Source organism: Gnatocerus cornutus, chromosome 2 (assembly GCF_029298725.1).
Source record: "Gnatocerus cornutus isolate USDA-ARS CGAHR chromosome 2, icGnaCorn1.1, whole genome shotgun sequence".
Taxonomy (NCBI): Eukaryota; Metazoa; Arthropoda; class Insecta; order Coleoptera; family Tenebrionidae; genus Gnatocerus; species Gnatocerus cornutus.
In genome coordinates, this window is record NC_142234.1 from 15,328,826 (window position 1) to 15,355,751 (window position 26,926).

The 26,926-nt window shown below is 34.9% G+C and overlaps 6 protein-coding genes across 8 annotated transcripts in view; 2 read left to right on the forward strand and 4 right to left on the reverse strand.

Moving 5' to 3' along the window:
• The first annotated feature begins 158 nt into the window (after positions 1 to 158).
• On the forward strand, positions 159 to 2,990 carry LOC148179452 (serine/threonine-protein kinase VRK1-like). 2 transcript variants are annotated; one of them, XM_088050476.1, is made up of 7 exons: positions 159 to 277; positions 536 to 861; positions 912 to 1,391; positions 1,438 to 1,823; positions 1,872 to 2,326; positions 2,376 to 2,584; positions 2,629 to 2,990. In XM_088050476.1, the coding sequence occupies exons 2-7, from the start codon at positions 552 to 554 to the stop codon at positions 2,709 to 2,711; spliced, it is 1,923 nt and encodes a 640-aa protein (XP_087906602.1). In that variant the 5' UTR covers positions 159 to 277; positions 536 to 551; the 3' UTR covers positions 2,712 to 2,990. The 2 variants fall into 2 exon arrangements, with proteins under 2 accessions (XP_087906602.1, XP_087906603.1); XM_088050477.1 differs by lacking the exon at positions 159 to 277 and having other exon boundaries at positions 306 to 861.
• Cpsf160 (cleavage and polyadenylation specificity factor subunit 1) lies at positions 2,977 to 8,215 on the reverse strand. The gene is made up of 18 exons (XM_088050475.1): positions 7,867 to 8,215; positions 7,606 to 7,820; positions 7,243 to 7,559; positions 6,944 to 7,194; positions 6,716 to 6,897; positions 6,380 to 6,667; positions 6,052 to 6,330; positions 5,691 to 6,002; positions 4,943 to 5,642; positions 4,733 to 4,896; positions 4,254 to 4,688; positions 4,054 to 4,206; positions 3,831 to 4,007; positions 3,652 to 3,784; positions 3,465 to 3,605; positions 3,286 to 3,415; positions 3,134 to 3,239; positions 2,977 to 3,087 (listed from the first exon to the last, which is right to left on the reverse strand). The coding sequence occupies exons 1-18, from the start codon at positions 8,036 to 8,038 to the stop codon at positions 3,007 to 3,009; spliced, it is 4,236 nt and encodes a 1,411-aa protein (XP_087906601.1). The 5' UTR covers positions 8,039 to 8,215; the 3' UTR covers positions 2,977 to 3,006.
• A 192-nt stretch (positions 8,216 to 8,407) lies between these two features.
• Positions 8,408 to 11,622, forward strand: LOC148179454 (putative RNA-binding protein 19). Its single transcript, XM_088030445.1, has 13 exons — positions 8,408 to 8,545; positions 8,597 to 8,801; positions 8,855 to 9,018; positions 9,066 to 9,323; positions 9,369 to 9,537; positions 9,588 to 9,791; positions 9,840 to 10,031; positions 10,076 to 10,338; positions 10,387 to 10,522; positions 10,569 to 10,849; positions 10,903 to 11,105; positions 11,153 to 11,378; positions 11,426 to 11,622. The coding sequence occupies exons 1-13, from the start codon at positions 8,510 to 8,512 to the stop codon at positions 11,594 to 11,596; spliced, it is 2,508 nt and encodes an 835-aa protein (XP_087886571.1). The 5' UTR covers positions 8,408 to 8,509; the 3' UTR covers positions 11,597 to 11,622.
• On the reverse strand, positions 11,604 to 11,951 carry Tim10 (translocase of inner membrane 10). The gene has a single exon (XM_088030446.1). It carries the CDS (start codon positions 11,949 to 11,951, stop codon positions 11,697 to 11,699), a length of 255 nt encoding a protein of 84 aa, XP_087886572.1. The 3' UTR covers positions 11,604 to 11,696.
• LOC148179456 (uncharacterized) lies at positions 11,896 to 12,391 on the reverse strand. The gene is made up of 2 exons (XM_088030447.1): positions 12,220 to 12,391; positions 11,896 to 12,144 (listed from the first exon to the last, which is right to left on the reverse strand). Exons 1-2 carry the CDS (start codon positions 12,255 to 12,257, stop codon positions 11,991 to 11,993), a joined length of 192 nt encoding a protein of 63 aa, XP_087886573.1. The 5' UTR covers positions 12,258 to 12,391; the 3' UTR covers positions 11,896 to 11,990.
• Positions 12,392 to 13,506: 1,115 nt separating this feature from the next.
• LOC148179457 (kin of IRRE-like protein 2) overlaps positions 13,507 to 26,926 on the reverse strand; it is a 116,127-nt gene continuing 102,707 nt past the window's right edge. The window contains exons 8-13 of one of the 2 annotated variants that reach the window (XM_088050789.1): positions 26,206 to 26,361; positions 24,477 to 24,638; positions 23,279 to 23,392; positions 21,629 to 21,662; positions 17,954 to 18,059; positions 13,507 to 14,737 (exon numbers count right to left, since the gene is read on the reverse strand). In XM_088050789.1, coding sequence (XP_087906915.1) covers positions 14,285 to 14,737; positions 17,954 to 18,059; positions 21,629 to 21,662; positions 23,279 to 23,392; positions 24,477 to 24,638; positions 26,206 to 26,361 — 1,025 coding nt within the window. In that variant the 3' untranslated portion in view covers positions 13,507 to 14,284. Of the gene's footprint in view, positions 14,990 to 17,953; positions 18,060 to 21,628; positions 21,663 to 23,278; positions 23,393 to 24,476; positions 24,639 to 26,205; positions 26,362 to 26,926 lie in introns of both variants that reach the window. The other variant, XM_088050790.1, reaches the window with a different exon arrangement.

Genomic DNA, 26,926 nt, shown 5'->3' on the forward strand with positions numbered 1-26,926 from the left:
AATTTTTACATGTTTTGTAATTTATTACACGATTACAATGTGGATGTTGTAATTACAATTAAAAAATGTTTACAAACTGGTTAATTGAAGTTTATGTAACTTTTAAAAAACGATCTTCTGCGCAATCTTGACGAAAATATCCCAGTCGGCATGCGTAGAACCTGCAAATCAAGGGTTTCGATTAAAATGTAAGATGGCCGTGAAAACTGACTGACATATCTTTGGCTTTTTGATAATTAAAAAAACAGCAAAAGAGGTTAAATTATACAGTGCGAAAGTAAGTTTTTATTGTATTTTACAAATGAACTGTTTTAACTTCATTTCACTTGATTAACATCCGCCGTTATAAGGTTATCTCTCGTAAGAAAATTCGTTAAAATTTAAATCTCTAGTGAAAATTTCGACAAAAATTCGTACAATTCAAGGTTTTCACCGTTTCTAACAATTTCACTGTGTAATTTAATACGTTGTGTCCAAATTAGTGTGAGAAATCATGGGAAAGTGGACGTAATTTCTTATGTTTTGTCTGTTGCAGAACACCAAGCTCTGAAATGCCAAGACGGTGCAGCGACAATTTGTCTGATGGCTCTGATCCACCTAAAAAAAGAATTTGTAATAACTCTGTGGTGTCTTCCATTGATTTAAAGCATGGAACATTGTTGACAGATATTTCTGGTAAGCAGTGGAAATTGGGGAAGGCTGTTGGGGTTGGAGGCTTTGGGGAGATTTTCCTAGCTTCTGAATACCCTAAAGAAGAGAGTAAGACTGACTGTAAATATGTAGCAAAAGTGGAGGACCATAGAAATGGACCTTTGTTTGTGGAAGTGAACTGTTATCTTCGCATTGCTAAACCTGAAATGAGTAAATCTTCCTGTTGTGCCACTAGTACTGTGCTAATTATGTATTTTCAGTTGAGATATGGAAGAAACAGAAGAAAATTACCACATTGGGCATGCCACATTATGTGACTTCTGGGTCTCATGAACATAAAGGAGAAAAACTGAGATTTTTAATATTACCCAAGTTTGATAAAGACTTGGAAAAAGTTCTACAAGAGAAGAAGATGTTTAATCTCAAGACTGTTCTTACAATTTCCTTACAAATTATAGATGTCCTGGAATACATTCACAGTAAAGGTTACACTCATTCAGACATAAAGGCATCAAATATTCTCCTTTGTGATATAAACAAAGTGAAGAAATCTGCAGTTCCTAAAGTAGGGTCAGTTCAACAACATGTCATTAAACCAAGAGCTTGCAGAAAGAAGCCGCATACCAACTCCCCCAAGCGAAGAGCAAGGAATCTCAGACAAGTTCCACAGATTAAGTACATTGATGATATTCCCGACTTTGAAAATATGATTGCTAATTATTGTGATATTAAAAAGATTGGTAAGGACCACAGTATATCTAATGTTCGTTAACTAAATTGTTGCAGCTTTTGAGGAGCCGAGACCTACAACAGATCAAGTTTATCTTCTAGACTATGGCTTGGCGTGTAAATATTTAACATCAACAGGTGAACACAAACCGTTTTGTGCTGATGAACGTAAAGCTCATGCTGGCACAATCTGGTTTTGTTCCCGGGATGCCCACAAAGGTGTACAATCGAGGCGTTCAGACTTGGAGTCTTTGGGCTATAACATCATTTACTGGCTCACTGGAAATCTTCCATGGTACAATGACGTAGAAGAACCAATTATTGTAGAAAAGAAGAAAATTAAAGCTATGTTGGACATAGAGTACTTCTTAAAAGCTTGCTTCAATGATTATCCAAAATTTTTGGAAGATTATTTTAAGTACCTTCAAAACTTACAGTTCCAGGTAAAGTTTTGTATGCGATTTATAAATGCATCCTTAACCTTTTTGTAGGAAAAACCGGACTATAACTACTGCAAAACACTGTTCAGGCAAAGCTTAAAAAGTAATGGCTATGAGGATGACTCACTGTTTGATTTTGAAAATGTACAGCAAAGTAAAATCAAACAACGAAAAAAGAAAGTAAACGAAAACAATAATGTGCGAACAATTGTGTACAAAATTTCTCGTCCGCCACTACAGTCGAACATTCCTGTTAAACCACTACTCAGAAAAAAGGTAAAAAATAAGAAAGGGCAGAAACGGACTAATTGGTTTGAAGACATAACTGATCCGGAAGAAATATTGAAACAGGCAAGAGAGAAGAAAAATGTTGAAAATCACGAGACGAGTTTGTCTTCTAAGATTGCGGACTTGGACATTAGAAAGTTAAATCCGACGTATGCGATGATCGAGGTTTATAACAAATGCATGGAGCGGATAGATCCTTCGTCCTACAGAGGAGAGAAGTAATATTCCATCATCTTCAGCATCTTTTTACATTTTATATCATTTTAGTTTAGAGCATGTGGAGGGTTATACTCAAGCCATGAAGTACGTCTTACAAAAAATAAAAAAAAGGGAACATGAATCTGAAGTCGAGGCTGTGAATCTCAGAGAGACTAGAAACGGAAAATATGCCAGAAGGTGCGTTAGTGTTCGTAAGAAGAAAAATAAATCTGCTTCAAAACCATTAACTCAGACGCGAACGACTAAATCCACCATTGGTACGTTTTTACTTTTTATAACTACGTCTAACAATTTCTTTTAGCTTTAAAGAAACAAAAAGAAACAGTTAACGGGCGCAAAGTTAAGACTGCGGTACCAAGGAGATCATATAGTTTAAGAGGTTAGGTAAATTCTTTAGGAATTATTTACTTAGGGTGTAAAATTATTTTAATACTGCATTTTAGTGACCATTTCCGGTTTGTTAAATTAGGGAATTGTCTGTGTTGTTGTGATGCGAATTAAGAAACTTTAAAAAAGTGGTCGAAATGCATTATGTATTCAGGCAATTATTTTTGTATATTTTCATAAAAAAATTATTTAACAATTCCGTAACTCCATGTTTTGCAGCATATTAATTCTGTGATTTTTTCTTGTATGTGAATAAAAGTAATGAAGTTTACTGTTTTTATTGAAAGAATAGTTAAAAGTGATTTGTAATTTTCTGAATGTCGGCCAAGTCATCGAGTAATTCCTCCAGTTTTGTCCCGATTTTTTTGGAAACCTAAAATGATGTTTTTCAAACAAATGCCAAACTGTAAAATATTCACCTCAAGCTTCTCAGGGATTGATAGGTGTAAGTAATTATAGACCAATTCGCCGTCAATCACTGATCTTGCGGGGTTCGTTTGGACTTTTTTCCAGCTTTTGTAGGTTCTGTAATTGCATGTTTAAATTAGCTAAAGACAAAAATTTGTATTACCGGAAAGCCTTGGGATTTAAACCAGCGATATGCGCTCCTTGGGAAACCAACACGTTTTGTAACATAAGTAATCGACGATACGTTTTTTCAGGTACCGGCATAATGTAGCCGAGACCTCCATCCAAAGTAGCTGAAACTTTCGTTAAAACTGCAGGGTACAAAAAAATTAATGGTATTACCAAACATTGTAATGTGACGCTTATCGGCACCGGTCAAGTGCTTCTTGTCTTCACCGAGTTCACCAAGTTTGCACCGAATTCTAAAGAAAGTGTTGATAGTTTGTCCTAAATGAAAGTCTGCTTTCCGCAGTAATCGTTGACCTGTAAGTTCCAATCAGTTGGTAAAAAGTTAATGGTAAATACGGACCTCCTAAGGACTCCCGGGATTCTGGTTGGTACATGTACAATACCAAATTCTGTTCGCTGTCAGAGACCAGAAAGCCCATTGTGGTGTTATCGATCATGTATTCCACCGCGAAAACTTCACATGGGCGAAAATCCTGTGGAAATACCTTTAGAGAAAATCAACGTGGATGATTTACATACTCTTGATACAAGAGACAACGTCCTGTACTCTTCTTGGAAACGTAGGAGCGAAACGGACTTGTAAACATCCGCTACGAGCAGTAAACTTTTGATTGTTAAAATTTGATGGGTGTAGATTTGGGTGTCAATGAACGCGACTCCTACTAAATCGTTGTCTTTGAGTTGCCAAATGTATATCTAAAATGAATTGTTAGTAAATTAAATTTTCTAAGTTGGTGTTAACCTTTTGCCCCACAGCCGACACCAAGAACCCTTTCACTTGACTCAGAGCCGTCACGGGCCCTTTTTGATCCTTTGCGTAGATCTCCTTGAACCTGTTTTTCGTCAAAGGTTGTCCTGGTTCGGGAACGACTTCAATTACATCATAAATCAAGATCTGGAACTCTCGTGTTAACAAAAAACTTCACCCATTGTGAACCTTACTCTGCCTCTGGAAGTGACATCTTCTCCGTAATTATAATTCGTGCCCACGGCGATGTAGCCCTTTAAACCCGATCTTGTTCCTTCATAAGCCAGCGCAACGTTTTTCAAACAGTTCACGTGTTCCCATTCATCCAGATCGATTTTAGTGTTTGGAATAACGTCCCAAGATACGGGGGAGAACAACATCAAACTGAACTTTTCTTGCAGTGGGTAAGGGAACCGCTCTCCTTTGTCTTCAACAGAGAGTTCTTTATCTTCCCCGTTGAATTTGTAATATTTATTTGAAGGCTCAGCAATGCTGGTGACCAAGCAGTAAGTTTTTGATTCTAAGTGATAAGATACAAAGTGAGGGGTACACCTTAAGGGGACTTTGCGTACAGGCCAAGACGCATCGTAACTCAAATGAGTCGGGAGGACCCCAATTCGTAACTCCGACTGTAAACTGTCGTTGTTAATCAATACTATCAGAACCAATTTACCTTTTTATTGAAGTATAGAAATCCTTGGGGACAGTTAATATTGTTGAAAGGAGCAAAACTCAGGACTTCTCCGTCTATTGTCATTGGGTGTGTCCGCAATTCGCCCCGCGCCGTCATGAAGATCCAATGGGGATTTGAGCCGCAGACGAAGACTCCATTGTATCCTGGATAACACTTGTAAATAAAATAAAACAACTTTGAAGTCTTTACCGGCAATGTTAGTGAAGTATCTCATTTTAACTATCCTTTCCTGGATCGCGAAAAAGTCTGAATCTTCTGTTTCTATTTTACCAGAGACATTCGGCGTGTATATCAATGAATGCTTCAGTTTTCTGAATCTCATTTTAAGATTTCCTCTCGGAAACCGGAACACTTCATAAATGTACAAATCGTGGTCTAGTCTAATCATGAGCAATGGTCTAGATCCGTGATTTCCAAGTGCCACAATTAGAATTTCTTTGACTTCATACTGTCGTTGAATGTTGGATTCATGAGATCCTGACACTCCAGCCGATGCGGTTACTGTCACGGATTCTAAACTATCTACCAGTACTTTATGCCCGAAACACAAATTTGTAATGTAGTAGCACAACTTGAAATCAGGCACCGAGTAGATTTCCAGATTCGAATTATCGCGAACTACAAATAACCAGTACGATGGTCGCACGTCTAAAAGATACTTTTTCCACCAGTTGTAATAAATTTTTGGTTTCGGTGGAGGTAGATTAAGAGTGGGCATCTTAAAGTCGCTGTTATCACCATAGAGAAGATCATCTTCGTTTTCTACTTCTGCTTTAGTGTCGTGCTCGTTTATGAAGTGTTCAGGAACGTGCGTGAAATCTTCAGGAATTTTGTAACTAAATAGACCGGAGACGTCTCGATACATGCAGATTGAAGTAACTGGAGGACTCTAAAATAATAGATTGTAGTTGATGAAGACAAGAAATAAATGTGTTACGTTGGAGAGGGTTGACTTGCTTATAACTAGCTTCGCAACTCCTCTGGTTTCCCTCAGCATGAGGGTGAGCACTTGTCCGTCTACTGTTAGAAGAGATAAATAAGGATCGACACTGCTAACGTGGACTATTGGAGATCCCAACTCCAAAGGAATGTGTTGCAGCTGATTTATGCCTTGCAGAAGCCTCACAGCGTTGCTAGTAACTTGCACAATATACTTCAGATTCCCTAAATTCCCCGCATACACTGTAGGCACTTGAGTGGCAAACCCCGTGTTATCAATTTCGTTAATTTCATCCCCAGTTTGCAAAATCTTACGAGAAAAAGTATTAAAAACTACTCATCACCTTTACCACTACTACCATTGTGCCATCTTCTTGACTTAGTATCAAAAACGCGTGTTTTTCATCCCCTGCATGCACCGTCCACATGTTTGAACAACCAGGCAGGGTGAAGGTGGTAACAATTTGCGGTCTTATCGACTTTTGTAAAACACACAGCGCTCCGTTTTTTCCATACCCTGCTGTTGTCACGAGTTCCAAATCTAAATCGACACCCTCAGAAAACTCTTCGCTTAAGAACGCCGGCTCGCCTAATGAAATGTTGCCACAGGGTCCAATGTTTAGCAAACTGTCACAGACCTGGAGAAAAGTGGTTACATTTTTGGAGAGATTTGTTATGAGTGGGTACTTCAAAGACGTAGCTTGTGATCTGGAGACTCGCTTGTTTCTGGTTTCCATACACTTCCAACTCCTCTGGATCTCGGATGTCCAAGACGTCGCTGGCCATGCAGTCATTCAACGAGTCCAGCACTTTGTCTTCGTCAGAATCCCCGTTGGCTGTTTTCAAACGTTTGGTTCCTGGCTCGTCGCATTCGTCTAAAGTAATGACCTCATTGCATTTCTCGGTGAAACGTAAAAGTAGGGAGTTTCCGAGTCGTGAACCCAGGAAGAGGAAATTATTTTCACAGACCGATATCTGAAATAACATCCTGAAGACTAAAGAAATGCGGTCGAGTTCACTTACGCAAGTCGTTAAAACGCTAGCAGCTGCTTTTTCAAAGTGAAAACTTCTAACATATCTCATGCTATCAGCCAGAAGAGTTAAAACAAACAGTTCTCCTCCTTTGAGGGACAGAACTAAAGTGTCGTCTTCCAAAAATGTCGCTTGAGCGCAATCTAAACTTATGTTTATGTCTTCCTGCGGTTCTAAAAAACTAAGAATAATGACGGAACGTTACGTAAAAGATCGTACTTAGGGGAAAATTGGTGGAATTTTCCGCAATGCTATTCAAAGACACTCCATAGGGTGGGATACTCTGGTTTAGATAAATCAGTGCATTCACAGCGAAAATTAAAGTGCCTCCCAACGGTTTTTTGATCGGGACCGCTTTTACACAGTCAAACGGAAGATTTGAGACACTCCAAATGATCGGGTGGACTCTCTGTTGTAAATTCAGGGAAATTGCCGCCATGGCGCACGTGTCCGTTCGAACAGCAACGCGTCTAAAAGTAACATGATTATAAGAAGTTCCCCAATTTTAGAAAGAGTACCCAGCAAAAGTTTTCAAAGGTTCAAACAAAATTAGTAGAGTTGGTTCGTAATAGCCGTGCAAGAACTGAATATCTATGATGTTATCAATTTTATCAATGAAATCTTTCAGTACAATCATATAAGAAGCTAAAATTGGGGCCTTTGAGCCGTATGAGCCCCCGCTCATAGGTTTGATGTCTGTGTCAGTATCATCAATGGAGTTGTCGCGCCTGAAAGGTAAAACTACTAATTTTCGGCCAAAAACCGTCATTACAGCGCATCTGTTTTCTGGATCCGCTCTAACGATAGGAACGTGGTAGTGGTGTGTCCAGCCATCCTAATGAAACACTATAATAAAATTCTCTACACATTCTCTCACAAACCTTCATATCTTCCTCTTCAAAGTAATGCAAACTTAACGTTTTCAAATCGTGCGTTTCTGGATCATACTCAACCACAGACATCTTTGCATCTTTGAACGCCAGAAGTAGAGCATCTCTAGCTGAGTTTGCTAAATTCACACTCTGCATAGACATTATATTCCCAAAAAGAACATACTGAGCTACACATTCCAACTTTGATTTTGGCGGGTTCATTTCTAGAAAAAACGGGTTTTTATTGTGGGGGCTATAAAGTAAAAATACCTGTGTATTTATCAAGGCGGGCTTTGGAATCAACATCGGGGATTAATCGGAATATTTTGATTATGTTAGCCCCTGCCGTTACCAAACTCTTTTCGGATTTATTGAAGAAGTGGCAGGCGATTGCATGTTCTACCCCCGTTGCGGGGTGAGTTTGTTTGCAAATAGAAAACATTTCTGAAAGGCGGGTGTAGGCAGAATAAAAATCAATTAAAGTTTATTCACTTTTTGTTGCACTTCATATTCATTTTATTATCACAAAATAAACAAGAACGGCATAAACATAACCTATACATTTCAAGTCAAATGTGAGAAATGAGCGCAAGCTCCGCGATTAACTGATCGAATGGCCGCCAACATGACAAACTAAAATTTTGAAATAATATCAAAAATTTATTCAAAAACAATGAAATATAAACGAGCACGACTTGTAGAATTAATGCTATTGCAGTTTTGGAGGACAAGAGATATTGTAAGACATATATTTTACCTTTTATTAAAATATCTAAACCGATCAAAATATTTTCATGTTAGTGGCATTGTGAGTTAGTTGTCAATGTCAAACTTTGCGCACGTGTGTTTGTGTGAGGTTAGAATTATTTACATTATAAATAAAATAGAAGTGTTTTGACGAAGAACAGCGACAATGTCACGTTTAATTGTGAAGAATTTACCAAAAAATGTAAGAATTGCCGTTGGTTTAGCTGACCTTCTGTATTTGTATACATTTCAGACAACAGAAGAGAAAATCAGAAGTCTATTTCAAGAAAAGGGCACAGTTACAGATGTTCAATTAAAATATACATCTGATGGTAAATTCCGTCAGTTTGCGTTTGTTGGGTATCAACATGAGAATGAAGCACTTGAAGCAATTAAACACTTTGATAAAATGTTCATCAACACGCGACAGATTACAGTTGAAGCATGTGCAGCTTTAGGTGACTCCAAGTTGTATGATCTCTTCAGTGTATTTAAACTTATTTTTATTTAGGAGATACAACAAAACCAAAATCTTGGAGCAAATATGCTGTAGACAGCACTGCTTACAATAAAACACATCCTGTATCCCAGGATGAAGAAGAACAGAGTAAAAAGAAGCCAATTAAGAAACAAAAAGAAAAAAAGGTTGATGAAACAGAGGAGTTGTTAAAAAAAGTAATTTTTTGTCCTGATTTTATACTTGTTTTAACTCAGTGTTTCAGTATCAAGATGATCCTTTATTTGAAGAGTTTTTAGAATTACATGCACCTGAACAAAAAAAGAAACTTAATAAGTTAATAGTTGAAGAAAAATGTGAATCTGACAAAGATTCACAAAGTTCTGAAGAAAGTGAAGAAGAATCTAATAAGGAGAAAGTGGCTGATGAAAAAATTTCTGATCTTGAATACATGAAAAAGTTGGTGAAGAAAACTGTGAAGGCCAAAAAGGAACCCAAACAAATACAATTGTTTACCTTGAAGGTAAATAGCTCTACGTTATTGTAACTTTCTTAATACATTTTTTAGTTGAAAGATCTTCCATACAATTGCAAAAAGAAAGACATTAAACACTTTTTTAAACCTGCGACACCTTTTTCCATCAGAAAACCTGCGAAAATACACGGAATTGCTTACGTAGGCTTTAAACAAGAAAAGGATTTGAAAAAGGCTCTCATGAAAGACAGAAGTTTTATGAGTAATGAGATGGTGATAAATTACTTGGTTGAATTAATTTTTCTTCTTCAGATGGTAAAAGAATAACTGTTTCTCAGTATTCAAATACAAATAAAGAAGAGAAACATAGCGCCGGGACTAAAAGAAGCAAGTGGGTAACTCAAGAGGAGGCCCTAAAGAATGAGGAAGACATTGCAGAGTCTGGAAAAATTTTTATTAGAAATTTAGCTTACACAACCACTGAGGAGGACATTGAATCATTATTTCAACCATTTGGTAAATTCCCGTGCTTCTTTGGTCCGAGTTAAACAATATTAATTAAAGGTCCTTTGGCGGAGGTAAACTTGCCAGTAGACACAACTTCAAAAAAAATTAAAGGCTTTGGTACAATCACATTTGTAATGCCAGAACATGCTGTGAAAGCTTATGGGGAGTTAGATGGAACTGTCTTACATGGGCGCATGCTTCATTTATTACCAGGAAAAAACAAAGACGGGGACAAGGAACTAGATGAAGGTACCTTCACATTGAGTAATCTCAGTTCTGAAGATTTTTTCCAGACAGTTCAAACTACAAGAAAAATAAAGAAGCGAAACAGAAAGCCCAAGCTGGATCTTCACACAACTGGAATTCTCTATTTTTGGGACACGACGCGGTTGCGGAAGTTATAGCTGATACTTACAGTACATCTAAGGAAAAAGTTTTGGGGCCACATGCAGATGGCAGTGCAGCCGTGAGGCTTGCTTTGGGGGAAACGCAAATTGTGGCACAAACTAGGAAATATTTAGAACAAGAAAGGGTGAAACTAGATGTGTTCAATGGGGTACGTTTTGATGTTAAACGAAAATATGAGAACAGAATGCGATTTTAGGCCGTGACTAAAAGATCAAAGACGATAATAATTGTAAAAAATTTACCTAGTATGACCGAGGGGAAGGAATTGAGAACGTTATTTGAAAAGTATGGTTTGGTGGGAAGATTAATTTTACCTCCAAGTGGTATAACTGGTGAGTTAGTCATCAGTAAAGACTGTTTTTAATGTTTTTTCTTAAGCTCTTGTGGAGTTTTTGGAGCCAACTGAAGCTAGAAAAGCGTTTACTAACTTGGCGTATTCAAAATTTAAGAATATGCCACTTTACTTGGAGTGGGCCCCTGAAAATTCTTTGACTGATTCTAAGAACCTCCCTGAAATTAAAGAGCCACAGCCCGAGGTTATCAATGATGAAACTGAAAGTAACAATGTGTCTGAAGAAATAGACGAAGAACCAGAGCCTGATACGACTCTCTTTGTGAAAAATCTAAATTTCCAAACCACTGATGACATGTTGAAAAAGGTGGAATTTTGTTTGAGTTTTTGTCGTAATTAAAACGTTTTTACTGTTTTCAGCATTTTGAGGGTTGTGGTAAAATTGCGTACGCCACAGTTGCCACAAAAAAAGATAAATCTGACCCTAGTAGGAGATTGTCAATGGGATATGGTTTTATTAGGTTTTTATACAAACGCGATGCTGACAAGGCGCTTAAAATATTACAACAAAGCGTCTTGGATGGTAAATCTCTTGAATTGAAGAGATCTGAAAGAACGTTAAAGTAAGATACAGTTTTGTTGTACTGTTAATTAGTTGTGTACTTTTTAGTAATGAAGTGAATGTGGTGAAGAAAAAATCGAAAGTGACAAAGCAAACAGGCACAAAAATATTAGTACGAAACATTCCGTTCCAAGCCAATTTGAAGGAAATTAGAGAATTATTTAGTGTCTTTGGTGAAATTAAAGCTTTAAGGCTGCCTAAAAAAGTCGCACTGGATGGTGGTTCCCATCGTGGTTTTGCGTTTGTTGACTACGCGACTGCTTCAGATGCCAAAGTGAGAATTTTCAAACCTATAGACATTCTTAAAATGTTTCGTTGTAGAATGCATTTGAAGCACTTTCGCAAAGTACCCATTTATACGGTAGAAGGCTAGTCCTCGAGTGGGCGTCGGCAGACGACGGTGTGGACGAAATAAGAAAACGAACTGCGGCCCATTTTCAAGAGTCTGAGCCTGTTAAATCCAAGAAAAGTGTATTCAGTCTTGATGAATAAAACTCTGTTAATCTTTAAGAACTTTTATTAACATGCGAAGTTAAAGTACAAACGAAAACAATTGAAAAATATTCTAAATTAGACTAACACCACACTTCTACTACTTCTTGAGAAGTTGCTCATCTTGCATTGATAGTTGCCCAAGTTTCTTCCCAATTCTTTCATGGATGTCAAGAAACTTGGCTACACATCTATCAATGCAAACTGCTTCCCCTTTCGCAATTTCCGCGTCATTGTAAACTGGAGGAATGCACTTTTTATGACACGCTGTTGTTAAACGGTTATACATATCAGCCATCATTTCAATTTCCAATTCCTGCATTAGTTGCAGTTTTTGAGCTTCGCCGTCAGCCATGGTAACTATGTCTACTGAAGATATGATAAGATCTCAACACTAGTTCTTTGGAGAATGTCGTGGCCCTAAGTCGTATTCACCAATGTTAGCAAGTCGCATGCGTTCTCTAATTTTCATATTCTCATACCGCCGTTTCTCAACACTTGTCTTGGACACGTAGAATAAGTAAATCCCGAATGTTGTACATGCAGCCCTAGAAAATCAAAAGTGAGGTTATAAAATCGGCATTTTTATCACTCGTTTAGTTCACGAAAAAATGGAAACTTACCATCCAAGTCCTATTTTTGCATGTTTACCCAATGGCATGCTTTAAAAAACTTAACACATTGCTTGTTTCAAGAACAAAGTTTTTATATAAAAACGTGATCCTGTAAGCAGAATTCACATGGACGACTGCGTAATGACGTAATGTGACGTAATGACATTTGACAGCAGCAAATAGTTATGTGTGCATCAAGTGCAGAACCAAAAGATATGTACAAGAGTTGAAAGAACGATGAAGAACGAAATGAAAAATAGTAAAAGTTCTATAACAATTTTTTATCATTCATTGAAAAATGGATTTACTAATTTCATGTGGTGACAGCGATAAAAACAAAATTAAATTGGGTAATCGTAATAAAGAAATTAAAATAGTATATTATAATACAAGTTTATAAGCAAGCCTTTAAAACACGCACGACGAGTTTAAGAGCACGACGCGTCAGCGGAGTGCTTTTAACGTCGTAAGTGTTTTAAAGGCGCTTATAAACGAGTGTTATACGCTATTTTTTATTATACCTATCCATTTACAATCCTTAAGGAGCATTTAAAAATTGTGAATTTGCCCAATAAAATTATCAAAGGTTGTTTGTGAATCGTTTTCGTAGAGACGGTTAGCAAGCAATTGTTTGTTTACGTTGTTAAGCACATTTTTTCACGTTTGTAAAAATCCGTTCAGAAAATGAGTGAAGATATTAAAAGGCTATCAGAACATGCAGAACTGCGATTAATTCTGAATCTATCCGACGCTGAGAAGTATGCTGGTCATGCTTTCCGACGAACTTCATACGATTATGGGAAACAGTGGTGGCATCAATGAGTTGAAACGTCAGGTGAGATGGAAATCTTCGAGTGTGGCTTGTGGCTATATTGAAGAATCCACTTTAAACAAAATAGTTGTTACCAAACGCATTGCTGGAGTTCTGAACACATCGGTTGCTAAATCAACTTCATCAAGAGCTGTGGACGTCCAACAGAAGAATGAAAATGAAAAAGCTTCTACTAGTTATGAATTAGAAGCAACACACAACAGTAACCAGCTTAAAGTGGCGGGCTTTGAAATTTCAAACAATAGTAATTGTATTTTTCATGTTTATATTATAAATAAAAATTGGTCCTGACATTTCACTATTTCTTGTTACCTAGACGACTTTAAAGCTTTAGTGTTTTAAAGACCCCTTTTTGCACGCTTTTGCGTGTTTTAATTTAGGATTATGATGAAGGTATAATAAAAACACACTTTTCTTATTAATGTTCTTTATTTTATAACATGTAATAATGCTATGATTCATTTTTACATTAAAAAATAATATTTGCTACAATATTAGAATAGATTTATCGCTAACAAATAAATAATTGAATCTGAGTATAATGTTTCAGAAAAATGAGACGAAATAAACAATATGACACAAATTTAATTTGAATATTTTAACAGATTATATGCATAGTAATTGTATCTTACACTTAAAGCCTAAGAATAATAACACGTTTGATTTAAGTCATTTTATTATCAGTTTATTGTAACATCACATATATTCAGAAGGTTTCTATCTATTAACACTATAGAGATGGATTTGGTTTGCTTCATGAGTTACTTTAAATGTGTGTTAACAAAATCTCAGTATTAATTAGTTCTAACGGCAGTAGATTGGTACACCCACAGTAGGTAGAAGTTGTTTTAACTCTGGTGACATGAGTTCTTTTGTGTTTATCATTAGAGTAAAGTTAATTACAAGGTCCGTTACATTTATAAAAAACATCGAGATTTGACTGAGATTGTGACAAATTGTGATTTTCTACCTACTTAATTGTACCTACTTAACGGAAAAGGTTTAAGTCAGCTGGACACGTTGTAATGGGGATGTTAGTTCTATTAGATGCTATTCGTTTTCATTTTTTACATCAAGTTAATTGTGTGTTTTTATGAGGTTTAATTGAATCTAAATAAAAATTGACTAGTTTTAGTAGAATCATGGAAAAAATGAAAACGGTATAAACGACTTCCAGCGAAATATTTACATGTTCAATATTAAAATGTACAACAATGTATTAGACGATGACTTATAATATATTTACAATTCCGCATGTTCTAAACTATTTGGTTGATAAAATAAGTCAGTACTGTTAGACCGCGGTTGCCGTTTCGGAAACACATGGTCGTAATACTTTTCATTTTCAAGTTGCAATGGTTTTGGTCTCGGCCTGTTGTCTTTGTTCTTACTATATTTCTTAAGAGATCGGCGAACGTATTTGTTATCTACAGGCAGAGACGCTCTATGCGAACCCATTGCTAACGTGTTATAAGACCAATTATCGATAGGTTTTCGATTAGAGTATCTATTAAAACTATAATACTTGCTTCTATCCTGGAAACTTTGCTCAGAATCGTTATCATCAGATTCGAAGAAATTGTGTGACAATTCGCGATTTCTCATGTGTTGAGTATTGGATTCTAGACCAGAGTAGACATTTTCTTTTGGCTTTTCTTCTACGTTATTTCTACCATTGAATGTGAGTGTGGTATGCTATATTTACAGCAGTATGTTAGATTGTGTTAGTCTGTAATCTCCAGAAAAACGAACGATTTTTTACAAATCCCGATGCGTTCAAATTGTTCGTTTTTCCTTCAATTCTACAATTTACAAAGAATGAGAGTCATAATAAATTAGTGTGTGGTGCGATGATCTTCTAGCCGACTGAGGGACCACATCGACCAGCGACAACGGGCAGGATTAGAATCATGTGAGGTGGTTTGAGAATGTGCTCAGGACAGGAGTCTGTGTGGAAAATCAGTGTAAGTGTCAATATGTACAGTGTAGCTATGTTGTACAACAGCTTGAATATACATGTAACGTTAGTAAACGCATATGGGGTTGAAACTAATCAAACATACTAAGAAATCAAATTGCATGCATATCATCTCATCAAATTAAAGTTGGTAAGGAAACGGTAAAAGTGGAATCTAAACTAAATCAGTGATTAGCTATTGTTTTATAAAAAAAAAATTATCTATTGAAATTGAAATTTTTTGAATCATTTATTAGTAACTTATTTATTTAAATATGTCGATACCAATTACTATTTTAGTCTCTAGAAACGACAGGTAAAATTTGCAGTTTGATAGACATTTCGATCGAATTTTTAAATCATTTCATAAATTAGATAACATCAGTAGGAATACTAATTTTAGTATAAAAATATAAAGACGAGTATCGATTTCTATTTAATTCGGTTTGATACAGTCTTTATAATAATACGTAATCATCAAAATATTGTTAAGAATTTCAAACAATCAAAATATGTACAAGTTTTACAAATCATTTAGAAATAAAAAGTGAAAATATAAAAATTTGAGACTTTCTGAAAATCTCAAAAATCTAATAAGGATACCAATGTACAAGTTTTTAAAAATGATGGTTTTGGTCACCATTTTAAGATAAAATTCAGAATTTGGAATTGAATAATAACACAAATTTTGAAAAGAATTTATACTGAAGAAGTGGAAAAGTCAACCAACAAGTTTTTAACAGTTACTGCATAACTTTCATCCATTGTCTTCCATTCCGACCAGTGAAATCATTTAGAAACGCAAAATTTATCGAAAAAACACAATTTTGTTGGCATTCGAACTTAAATTTTTACAAAATTTTCGAAAATTAAAAAGTGGTGAATTTTTTTTTAAAATCACTTCATATTCTTTGTTATGCATCTTCCGAGGCAATTCCTAAATGACAAGAGATAATAATGTGTTTAATATCGCATTAAAAAGCAAAGATCCTTACCTTTATTATGACGTACTTATTTAGGGGATCAATACAAAAAACTATCAAAATTTTTTTTCCGCGATATTCATTAATTTTTCTCAAATATCATAGGAAAAACTATTTCTCGCGGAGACATTTGAAGCTTATTTATTTAGCTTTTCAATAATGTATTATGAAGTCGTTAAGCAAAACTGAACGCGATGTTGAACGAATTTCGGATTCAGAATCAGAAGACAATTCAACTGTAGAAATTACTTTCAACTGTATTTTGTCCAAATTTGTTGGCTAGTGTAATTTGTTGTCTAGTTAAAATAATCCAATTTCGTTTTAAGAAGCTTGTTTAATTTAAAATCCATTTAATCTAAAACGAGTGTAAATATAAATTTGACTTGATTTTGCTCTGTTGCAATGTTCCACTTTGTAGTGAAACAATTTTATAGAATTTTCTCCGATTGTTCTAGCAGATTAGCCTTGTTTACTTGACTTAAAAACCTGCGATATAGCTGTTGTACAACAAAGAAAGCTTGTGTGCGTGCTTTACAGCATAACATTAGGATGTTACTAAAATGTAAAAATTTCCACATCCTAATACTTCGTGATAATAATATTTTACTGTGAATGAGCTAAAATCAGTCGAAAATCTCCAAACTACAGTGTTAGTCGGTGCATGTGCAAATATTTACAAAAGTGCAAAGTGCGTTAGTGTGTCATAATTACAAAACATTCTCTATATACAAAATTCTACTCCAAATCCGGTATTGTTAATTTTGGATTAGGTTTTAAGTTTGCCATAAAAAGAAGGGAAGCAAAAAATAGAGACTTCTCACCCTGTTTACATAATTGATTATTGTCAATGGTATTTGTATTTACGTTGATAATAAATTAAGAATTCTCCATTTTCCGCAAATAAGTTTAATAAAACGAACACTAAAAAATAAAATTTTGTTAACTTAACCGCTATCAATGAGATAATTAAATCTTGTTAACTAATAACAACATTATCTGAAGACGCTAAATAAGTTTTGTCTAATGACGTTATTAGCTACAAGCACGGACAAGGCATACAAATTACAAATCAGCAGACAAACTTGCAGGTCTATTCCTATCGAATAAAAAACTTTGAGTCGTAGGTAAAGTTTGCTGGGTGCGACTGTGATCAAAACAGTTCCAAATAGCAGTGTTAAACTGTTTTGAAAATTGAATGAAACTTGTCGCCACATTGTTTGATAAAAATATCACGATGCTCAGCTGCCATTGAATAACACCGAATGAAATTCAATTGGTTAGTTTGGAGAACGCGCTCTTCCTTTTTAAGGACCTGACAGAATTACAATTTATGGAACGCTCAAAACATTTTGGTCTTAAATTCAATAAGGAGAATTAGATTAGTTCGGGAAGTAGATGATTTGTTATGTTGTGCTCCGAATTTAGTCGATGCAAAATTTATTCCTAATACATTACGCCGATAGATAGAAGGTAATTCAATTTCGACAGCCTAGACTAAGATAAAACCGCCGACATTATGGTCGATGAGAATCATTCGATAGCATCGTTTTGTGTGTTGATAATGGCAAAATTCCATTTGAATAAATTTAGTTCATGGAAACTGAAACAACTATACCGTCGGTATTCTATCCAGCGTTTTAAAAACTAATTTTAATTAAGTATGTCTGGAATCACGTTCGTTGTTTCTGGAACACATTTTCATCACCGATTTCATGACACTGACAGACAGCAGCATCTTCGTGATATTCCAATTACCACAGGCATGCAAATGCACCAGTAATGAGATTTATAGAAAGTGAACATTTTTAGTACTAGCACCGGTTTTTCCAAATAAAATTTTCAAAACAGTTAACACTTGTACTCGATCACTGTGGCGGGTCGGCCGTGCTTAAAGCCGTTGTTCCGCCGCAGCTCGAGGGTGCAGTGCTACACTCTAGTGGGGGGTTGCAGCACCATGGCGGCGAGACGTACCTTCATGGCGTCTGGGCTTCCGTGACCTCTAGAATTTGTTGTATATATAGCATCTGCAGGAATGCCTCCTGGACCCGTCGCTGTTTTTTCTATGTCTATTTTTTGTCTAGAAAAGAAAAAAACTACATTTAATCATGTCTTGTTATAAGGTTTTAAACATTCATAATCGCACCTTTAGTTGTAAGTGCAAAGTTTTTAATTTATCTTTGGGAGTTTCTAAACTAATTTAGAGCCTTTGTTTGGCCGTATTGAGATCAATCAATAAAGTTCCGTATCAAAAAAATAAATTAAAAACTTGACCAAATAAGTTGCAACTTTCTTAAGTTAAAGTTTAAGCCAATTTTCTTCTTACAACTAAAAAAATATTGATTCCACCAAATCTTTCATAATACACGAAGTTGGGCAAAACTAAGAGCGATGATCTTAAAATAATGGACTTATTGCCACAGACTCTCTTTTTGCAACTCTGCAACTCTTTTTTGCTTTTTGAAAAAAACACTCAAAAGATGGTGTAGTCCACGGAATCATCAAAAAATTGGAAACTTCACATTTTCGAAAACAGAATAGAATCGCATTCTTAGTAGTTAAGACCTCAGAAATATTACGGTTTATCGAGCTAGTTTCGGAGATATGAGATGCTGGAATTTCAAATGCTCAAGACTCTGCGGTCATACATCAAATCCACTAAATTCCTTGTGAAATATTCTGCAGATGACTAGCCCAAATTCACAACTGGAGATTTTGGCACTTTGAAAGCACTTTTGGCCAGTAAGAGCCTCTCGAAAGAATGATAATTTTAACTTTATTAAGACAATAACCTTTAACAACAAGTTAAAGTAAGATTACTTTTAATTTTGGATATATAGGGTGAACCCGAATAAAGCACAAAGAACCCCAATATCAGACAACACAGTTTTATATAATGGCCAAATTTAGCGTTCTGACCGCTGTGCGCCACTGAAGTGTTAAATTATTAAAATTTTATTTGAAAGGGATAATTTTTTAAACGTGGAGGTTTTTGATGATTCAGATAAATCTGCTAAAAATATAAATTTGGTTTTTCCCAATCGCTACACAATTAAAATTTTAAACCAAAATTTCGCATTAGGTACGCAGACTTTGCGTACAGCAACGATTTTCTCGTGAAATTTTGCCTAAGACGAAACTTAATTTAACTCAATTTAATTTAACTGCCATGAGAAGATTTTAATGACACTTCTCGGCCACTTAATTTAAAAATATTTTTCGTGATTGAAATACGATTTTCTACTCCACTGAATTTCAAGTAAGATAACCTTTTCTCAGTCATATTAATAGTAATAATGTATTAATCTCTCGGCTCAAAAGATTTAAGTTTTAAAAGCTTTAAAATTTGGTTATGAAGTTTTGGAATTTAAGTACATGTTTACTCAAACGAAGTTGACGTTGGAATTTTTATTCATACTTTTTATTATAGGAAATAAAATGCATTATTGACAGGTCATTCAATTCTTCATCTTTAATAAATAAATAGACATCCAACAAGTCTTGCATGCATAGTTTATTCTATTTTAGTTTGAATTTTTTATTATTTGCGTCCTTTTTTTTGGAATCAGTCAAAGCATGAAGCTAGACGTCTTGATATAAAGCATTGGTCATACCATTAATTTGTACCTATCAGAACAAGTCTTATTTATACGACTGATGTGCTTAAAAATGCAGGAAAATCTCCATACTGCTAATTTATTGTCTGATATATCACTATTGTTGACTGAAAGGATCTCCATTTTCATATTCCCATGTTTCATAAACTGGGGATTATTCCAATTTACTGCAACATAAATAGAACTTCGATATGATGAATTTGGAGTAGCGAGATTGATCTTTGTTATTTAAAAATCGGGCTCATATTTTTCAGAAACAATTTTTAATTAACTCGGTAAAAAACTGGTCATTGTCATGAGCGGAAATTTGGTGCATTTGTAAAATGCAAATGTGAATTAATTAAGGTTTTGTTACTTAATAATCAGGATAAGTAAGAGGTTGGTGACGCGATAAAGCGTGTTAGACAGTAATCTATTATTTGGAAAATTACTCGACATTCCTGGGAAGGGAAGCATTCTCATTTTGGAAAGCATAATTTAGATATTCAGCAATGCAAGGCAAGGAGTAGCGAGTTCCGTCCTGTCGTAAAACGAAGAATAAAGACAGCGTTTTAACAGATTGGATCATAAAAGTGAACCTTCATGATAACCATGTAATGTTGGACGAAAATAAAACCAATCTATCCTCACTATCAATTAGAGGAATAGTGAAAACAGATATAGGTCGACGAAACAAAACAAATTGATTTAAAAGTTTGATTTATTGTTTTTATATGAAAAACTCTGACCCTTTGTGTTCCGAATACTGGAAAAGTTATTAACCGAGAATTGATTTTTGAAAAAAGTAATTTATTGGATGCTAGAACAGAGAGCTCTTTCATATCTCTATCGCAAGAGCGTTGATAAGGCAACGTTGCCAATATAAACAAGCGGAGCTTTTCGGGCTCTCTTATAAATATGCGATATCAGCCACAAATAACACGCCCGACACTGATTGCCAAACGATAAAGGATTCTCTGATCTTCATAAGAGAAGCATTACATTTTCTCTCATTTCAGACAAACACCACACAAATAGATTTGAATTTTCCTCGTTTAATTGCAGTTTACTGCATTTACTCGGAAAAGTGCCAGTAGACTAATCTAAATTTTCGCTTGTCAGCGCTTCGAGGAAAACTACGCATAAATGTTAAATTGTAATCCTTTGAAACTCGTCTCGAGTTATTCGTATTACTGCGACATTATCGAAAGGTGTAGAGACATAAACCGTTGACAATTTGTCTTTATGTTGTAATGACGATTAAACAGAGCCCCACTCCTCTTGGGAGAGTAATGAAGGCAAGTCTCCACTTGATTACTTCGTTTATCTCCACCCAAAAAGCGATATGTAAACTAAGTTGTCCATCTTGTGTGGGCACGAGAACATTCATATTTATTCCTGGCGCGTCCAGGATATTTTAGCCTCCACTGTTGAACTTTGAAGGCAATCATGGACTTTTCTCTTCAGGAAATTTAATACACACCAACGGTGTCTTTTAAAACAGCAGCTTTGAATTACGCAATTAGAAATTTGAATGGGCCCTTGATTAGTATTTACTTCCTACAACAATATTGTTCGGAACTGAAGACAAAGGCATCTACATTTGAAGCAAATTGTGTGGTGCGGTGAGTCGTTGACTGGATAATTTCAAAAGAAAGTGATTAAAAGTTACATTTTTTATGAAAAATTACTTTGCGCATAAAGGGACAGCTATTCTTTTCAGAATTACATTCGAGTGCAACTTGCGGATCATTTGATTGTCGGCAAGCGTGATAGGAAGTCATAAATAATCCTGAATTGGCGGAAGTAATTAGTAAATCATCGTAATATTGGGACTAATTACTTACAATTCCAGTATTGATTTTGCCAACTTGTGTCGATGGCTCCTACCGTTATAGATTGTTATCGTGACATATAGCCATTTACGATGTTCTTATTTTCTTTCATCAAAGCGATGAACAAGAAAATTATATTTTCTACATCACTTACGCGTAAAAGGAAAAGTTTAGTTTTTCGACGATAAGATCAGAGTGAACAGAAATGAAACACTTACCCATCTAAATCGGATGGCTTAAAGTCGCCCTTACCTAAAAACACAGTAAATATTATTAAATTTCACATCAAAGAAAGACTAATTAAAATTACGCCCACAAACATTTCCCTACCACAAAATCTCTGTTTACACGCTAATTAAAGCGCAGGGTGTCAAAAAGCGTTTAGTTCCCTAAATTGATTCTTAATTACCGAAATGACTCGCTTTTTTCATCATTGGATGATTCGGAAGGGTTCTTCGAGATAAATACACATAAAAGAAAATTGGTAATAATTCGTTTTAGCCATCAAGGAGTACAATATCAAAGATTATGGAAGTGTATAATTACTCATCTCTTGATGTTGGCGTTACAATACATCAAAGGTTTTTTTAAGCACTAATGGCGGCAATACTAGCGGTGTTCATTACGCTGTCTCGTGCCACTTTTCCGCTAACAAAAACAATGGAAACACGTTTTTCTCATTTAAAGTGTCAAAATGATTTATTTTCTGTATTATGTGAATATTCATTATTAAATAACTTTAAAATAATATTTTTTCTGCAGTGTAAAAGTAGGTGAAATCGTGTTACAGATTGACTTTTATTTTATTCTCGATAACACCGAATGAGGCAGTAATTACAAGTAAGGAACCTTAAGGAACCTTAAGAAACATATTCAGACAAAGAAGCGGAAAAATTCTATAGCAAGAAAGAAATTTTAGGAATTTTTATTGTTTAGCAACAAAGTTTGGGGTGGTTTCATTATTTGACTAGTTTATTAGCCGTAGTATTATAAAATAATAGAAAAGAAATTTTAGAACGAACTTTAAATTTCAATATTTTTTATTACAAGTTTAGTTATAAAATTTGGGAATGTTACAATTATTAATTTGTTTATGAACTATGCCATAAATCTTTTCGTATTGTTTATAAAGAACCAAATAAGAAGACTAATGAGAGAGATTTAATTGAAAATAATTTTTTATCCATTTGTTTATATTAATATTTTGATAAAGTTAAATGGATAATTTAATAATGAATATTAACAATAATTCTTTATCATATTCAGTGTAAGCCAATTATGCTCAGTACTTGATATAATTATTACCAATGTTGCAACTAATTTGTCATTAATTCGATTTAATTGTTTGTGATAGTTTATGAATATCTGTTTGATATTCATGGTCGTAACCCTAAAACATGCAGAAAAGCTTTAAATTAGATCCGAAAAAAAAAGGTCTGTAGAACAATTTCAAAAATAGTCTGAATGAAAATGGTCAAGCAGTGTTAATATTCTTTCTGTCATGACCGTGTAAATCAATTGGGAATTTGCTCTAAGTAGTGTGTACGCGATAATCCCGCTAAAAGTTATACTTTATGCGCAACTATAAAGAAAGTAATGCTGCAGCGACACTGTAGAAAACATCTGTATCTTATATCTTTACGATTTATTTTACAGAGAATCAATAAACCAGTTAAACCGTCAGTGTCCTTAAGAACAAAAGACATATAAAAGAAACAATATAAACTTGCGGGCGGTTTCAGCTCATAAGCGTTATCTGGTGCTATGTAGGCTTTTATATAAAGCACACTTTCCTAAAAAAGGTGAATACGTCTTTTTTATGAGTAGAGATAAGATTGTGGTACTATTGTTGAAGATGACAAACTTACGGGCAAAACAACATTTTTCTGTTCGGACGGCGTATACACAGCCACACACGAGGAGAAGGAAAGTTACGAGTAGCCCCCCCGTCAAACTGACTAGTGTACTCATTTGCAAGGGTTCTGAAACAGAAAGAGACATAAATTCAGTTGGAAGGATCAAGAATTAATTAAATGAAATGGATTACCCACTCGGCATCTTTATTGCCACACGTGGTGTATAACAAAATTTAAAAAAGGCAATACTTTTAAAATAGCATGTCGAGCTGAACTTTGAAAGAAAATTCAATATTGTTACATGAATTACAATGAGAAAGCAATTTAAGTTAGGCAAATTCTATCAGGCGAGCTATCGATTCAATTCATTTTTCTTATTATTATATTGTTCAAAACAGAGGAACTACGATAAATTTGGCTTAGAGAATAACAGAACTATTCACCTAAAATTACGGCTGACTGTTGGCTGATGTTGGATTCAACTTCTAGCTTGTAATAAATTTAAGTTGGTCTTCAAGGATGAATATCGATAATTTAGTAGACGTTACCAGTTGCAGTGGTAGCATTTCTGAGTGTTTACTTCAGATACCGTGCATGTGCTGACTCTACTAAACGTGCAAAGCAATTCGAAGTTTCATCAATGGTTGTATTACTTCTACATATTAATTTGAGGTAAAACGAAAGTTTGGTGTGAGCAAAATTCAATGTATTTAATAAGAGTAGCAAAGCTTTTTGCCCTGGGAGGAAACTTTTAAATTAACTTAATAAATTCTACGAAGATTTGACTTTTTAAATTTTTACATATTTAATGATACGTACGAGTCTCTGAGATAGGTCTTGCCTTAATTTCAATTTGCAGCGCTACTTTCATTATTCAAATATGGCAATTGAGACTTTTTAAGATCATAATAATACGTATACCTTCTGGAGACATTTAATTAAAGCCAGTTCTTAACTTCAATACTCGCAATTTCGAATAAATTTTGAACGGCACCACTCATAATTAAACTTATGCCTTGGAGGTTTCCAACATTTTGCAGCGTCGGCTAATTGAATGGATTTAATACATTCTATTTAGACTGATTTATGAGACTGATTTAATGGTGTGATATTTTCATATAATCGAAACGTCAAACCTAACATATTAATTACGGTAAAAATCGATGACATGTAGGTAATCATCCCGTTTTAGTTCTATTTTAGGGCTTACCTTTGACATAGAGCTGAACAGCGTGACGATCTGTTCCTCGATCATTCTCAACGGCCAAGTAATATGCTCTGGAATCAGTCGCTGCGGTATCTTTGATATGTAATGTTGCTAAATAGCAATCTTCTCTGTCCTCTTGGGTCACCTCATCAACTTTATATCGACCTGAAAACGATTTAGTCAAATGAAAGTTTGTATTTTATGGGCAACGCAAATTCAGATAAATCAAATTCGAATTAATAATTTCCCGCACAATTAAAAATACAACTTAGTTTTATTTAAGCTTGACGGACGGGGAATTAGACCATTTTTAGCTATAATTTATATGTCTCACTGAATATATTGTTGATTTACCCGCAAACTTTCTCTTTAAATTATGGACCGTTCATGTTGATAAAAAATTTACATATCAATCAGCACTAATTTTATCTGTGTGTGACTCGTCCAAATTGAATTAATGTTTTTTGAAGCTTAATCAATTTGAACAATTTAAACATTTATTTGTGGTGGCTTATTTCGCCGTCATCATAATTGAATTCATGGGTGCCTGTATTGGACTTTCAACATTATTAAAAAAGTTTAGGGCCCCAGAAGAAAATTAATTTTTAATATGACTAAAGACAGCTGATAATAAAGCAGGTATCTGTATGAGCATAATTTTTCTTGAAATTAGCTTGGTTGAAAGAGGCTGAAACTTTGTAAGAAGAAAATTGCCTCAGGGTAAAGAAACTATGATCCAATAAAGTATCAGTAGAACTTTGTATAAATTTTTAACGATTTAGTTACAAGAAAGTTGTTGTTACGCTACTTAAAAATGTCCTAAATTGAAAGTCAGGTCTAACTAAATTAGATAGTTATTCAAGTGAAAATAATTACTTCTCCAGTAGCTACGCTCTTTATTTAATATGAGCAAAGCTAATGAAGCTTTCCAGATATAAGAGACGGTTTACGTCGACGAGTTGTGGGTTTCATTTGTTGCTGTATAATTAAATTTGTAAAATTAATGTTTGTGTAATAATGCACACATTTTCATGTGTTTTTGTTTCAAATTGAAAAATTTGCGGTCTTGAGGTAAGTCAGGTGTGCTCATTATGAATCAATTTTTAGATTGGAATCTCCTCGTGAAAACAGTTTTTATTTTCAGCGCTGAATCGACAGAAACAATCCTAAAGTTTGATTAAAGTTTTCTATTCAGTGCTTTAGTTTAGTAATGTTGAGCGTTTATAGGAATTGTGTTCGAAATTGTGGGGTGATATCTAAACAGACCGAATCCGATGTTATCTGATTCCAGAGATTCGTCCTCTTCATAAATATGACGCTTTCAACTTTGTCGGTGGTTTAGTGGCAAAGTTATAAAAGCATGTGTGGGATTACACTGTATTTCCCACTTCTTAGGATCTTAAACGACCGTGTATAACTTTATCTGCAGTTGATCGTCCGCTCTTCCAGTGCGAGTATAGCAACTTTCCGAAGTAGCAATCCAAACAATTGACGATATTTATCTCTATAATTTTCACGATCCGAGAGCTTTCATGCAACGGATTAATGTTATTAATGTTGACTTTTAAAATAAAAAGATCCTCGAGTCTATGTAAGCTCGAGTAAATATTTGAAGTTGATCTCTGTGTACATTAATTTAAACAGTTTTGTGAAGCGGCCTTTGATGATATTAACTCTATTAGGTAGTGGCGTGTAAGAAAATTCGTATTTTATGGAAAATTCGCTGTCTTACCCATCTCCGAGCCTGCTTCGAGTCTCAGGGATCCCCATTCCCATGCGACGATTCTGGGTCTTGGATCTGCACAAACCACCATGCTGAGATCAGCGAGTTCTCCTTTGTCCACGATTACTTCGGGTGTCGCTGAGTGCCTCAACACTTGGGGGGCTCCTATAAATATCATACACCAAATTACCACATCTGGGCAGTTATCGATTGTATACACTACAATAAAAGTAGCTAACACAAAACAATCTTCAACTTCGTGCTGATTAACCACTATTTCACGTTCTCTCCATTCGTCCTAATTAAGGATCAATAAATCTTGGGGTGTTGCAACGATAAGAAATTATTGCCTTGACCAAAACGGTGAACAAAATTTGAAAATCGCAAAAAATACCAGAGGTTGAAAGAGTGTTTCTAAATTAGCATTTTTTCCTTTTGAACAAGAAATCCTTTTTGTTTCCGAGTAAAAACATATATTTTGTTTCAAAATGTTTTTCCCTGACGTCGCTCAAAGAAATATTTCCACTTTCAGAGAACACAATTCTGGACAAACAAAATACAACCGTTGCCCGATTAAGTTCCTTAAAGAAAATAACGTCCAAAGTAAAACACTAACCAACGTAAATTGATTTCCAAGAAAAATATGTTGTTGAAGTTAGTGTGACAATGTTTTGAGAGATTGTGTTTTTTACAAGTGGCAGGTAATAAAATAATACATTTTTGCCCAGTA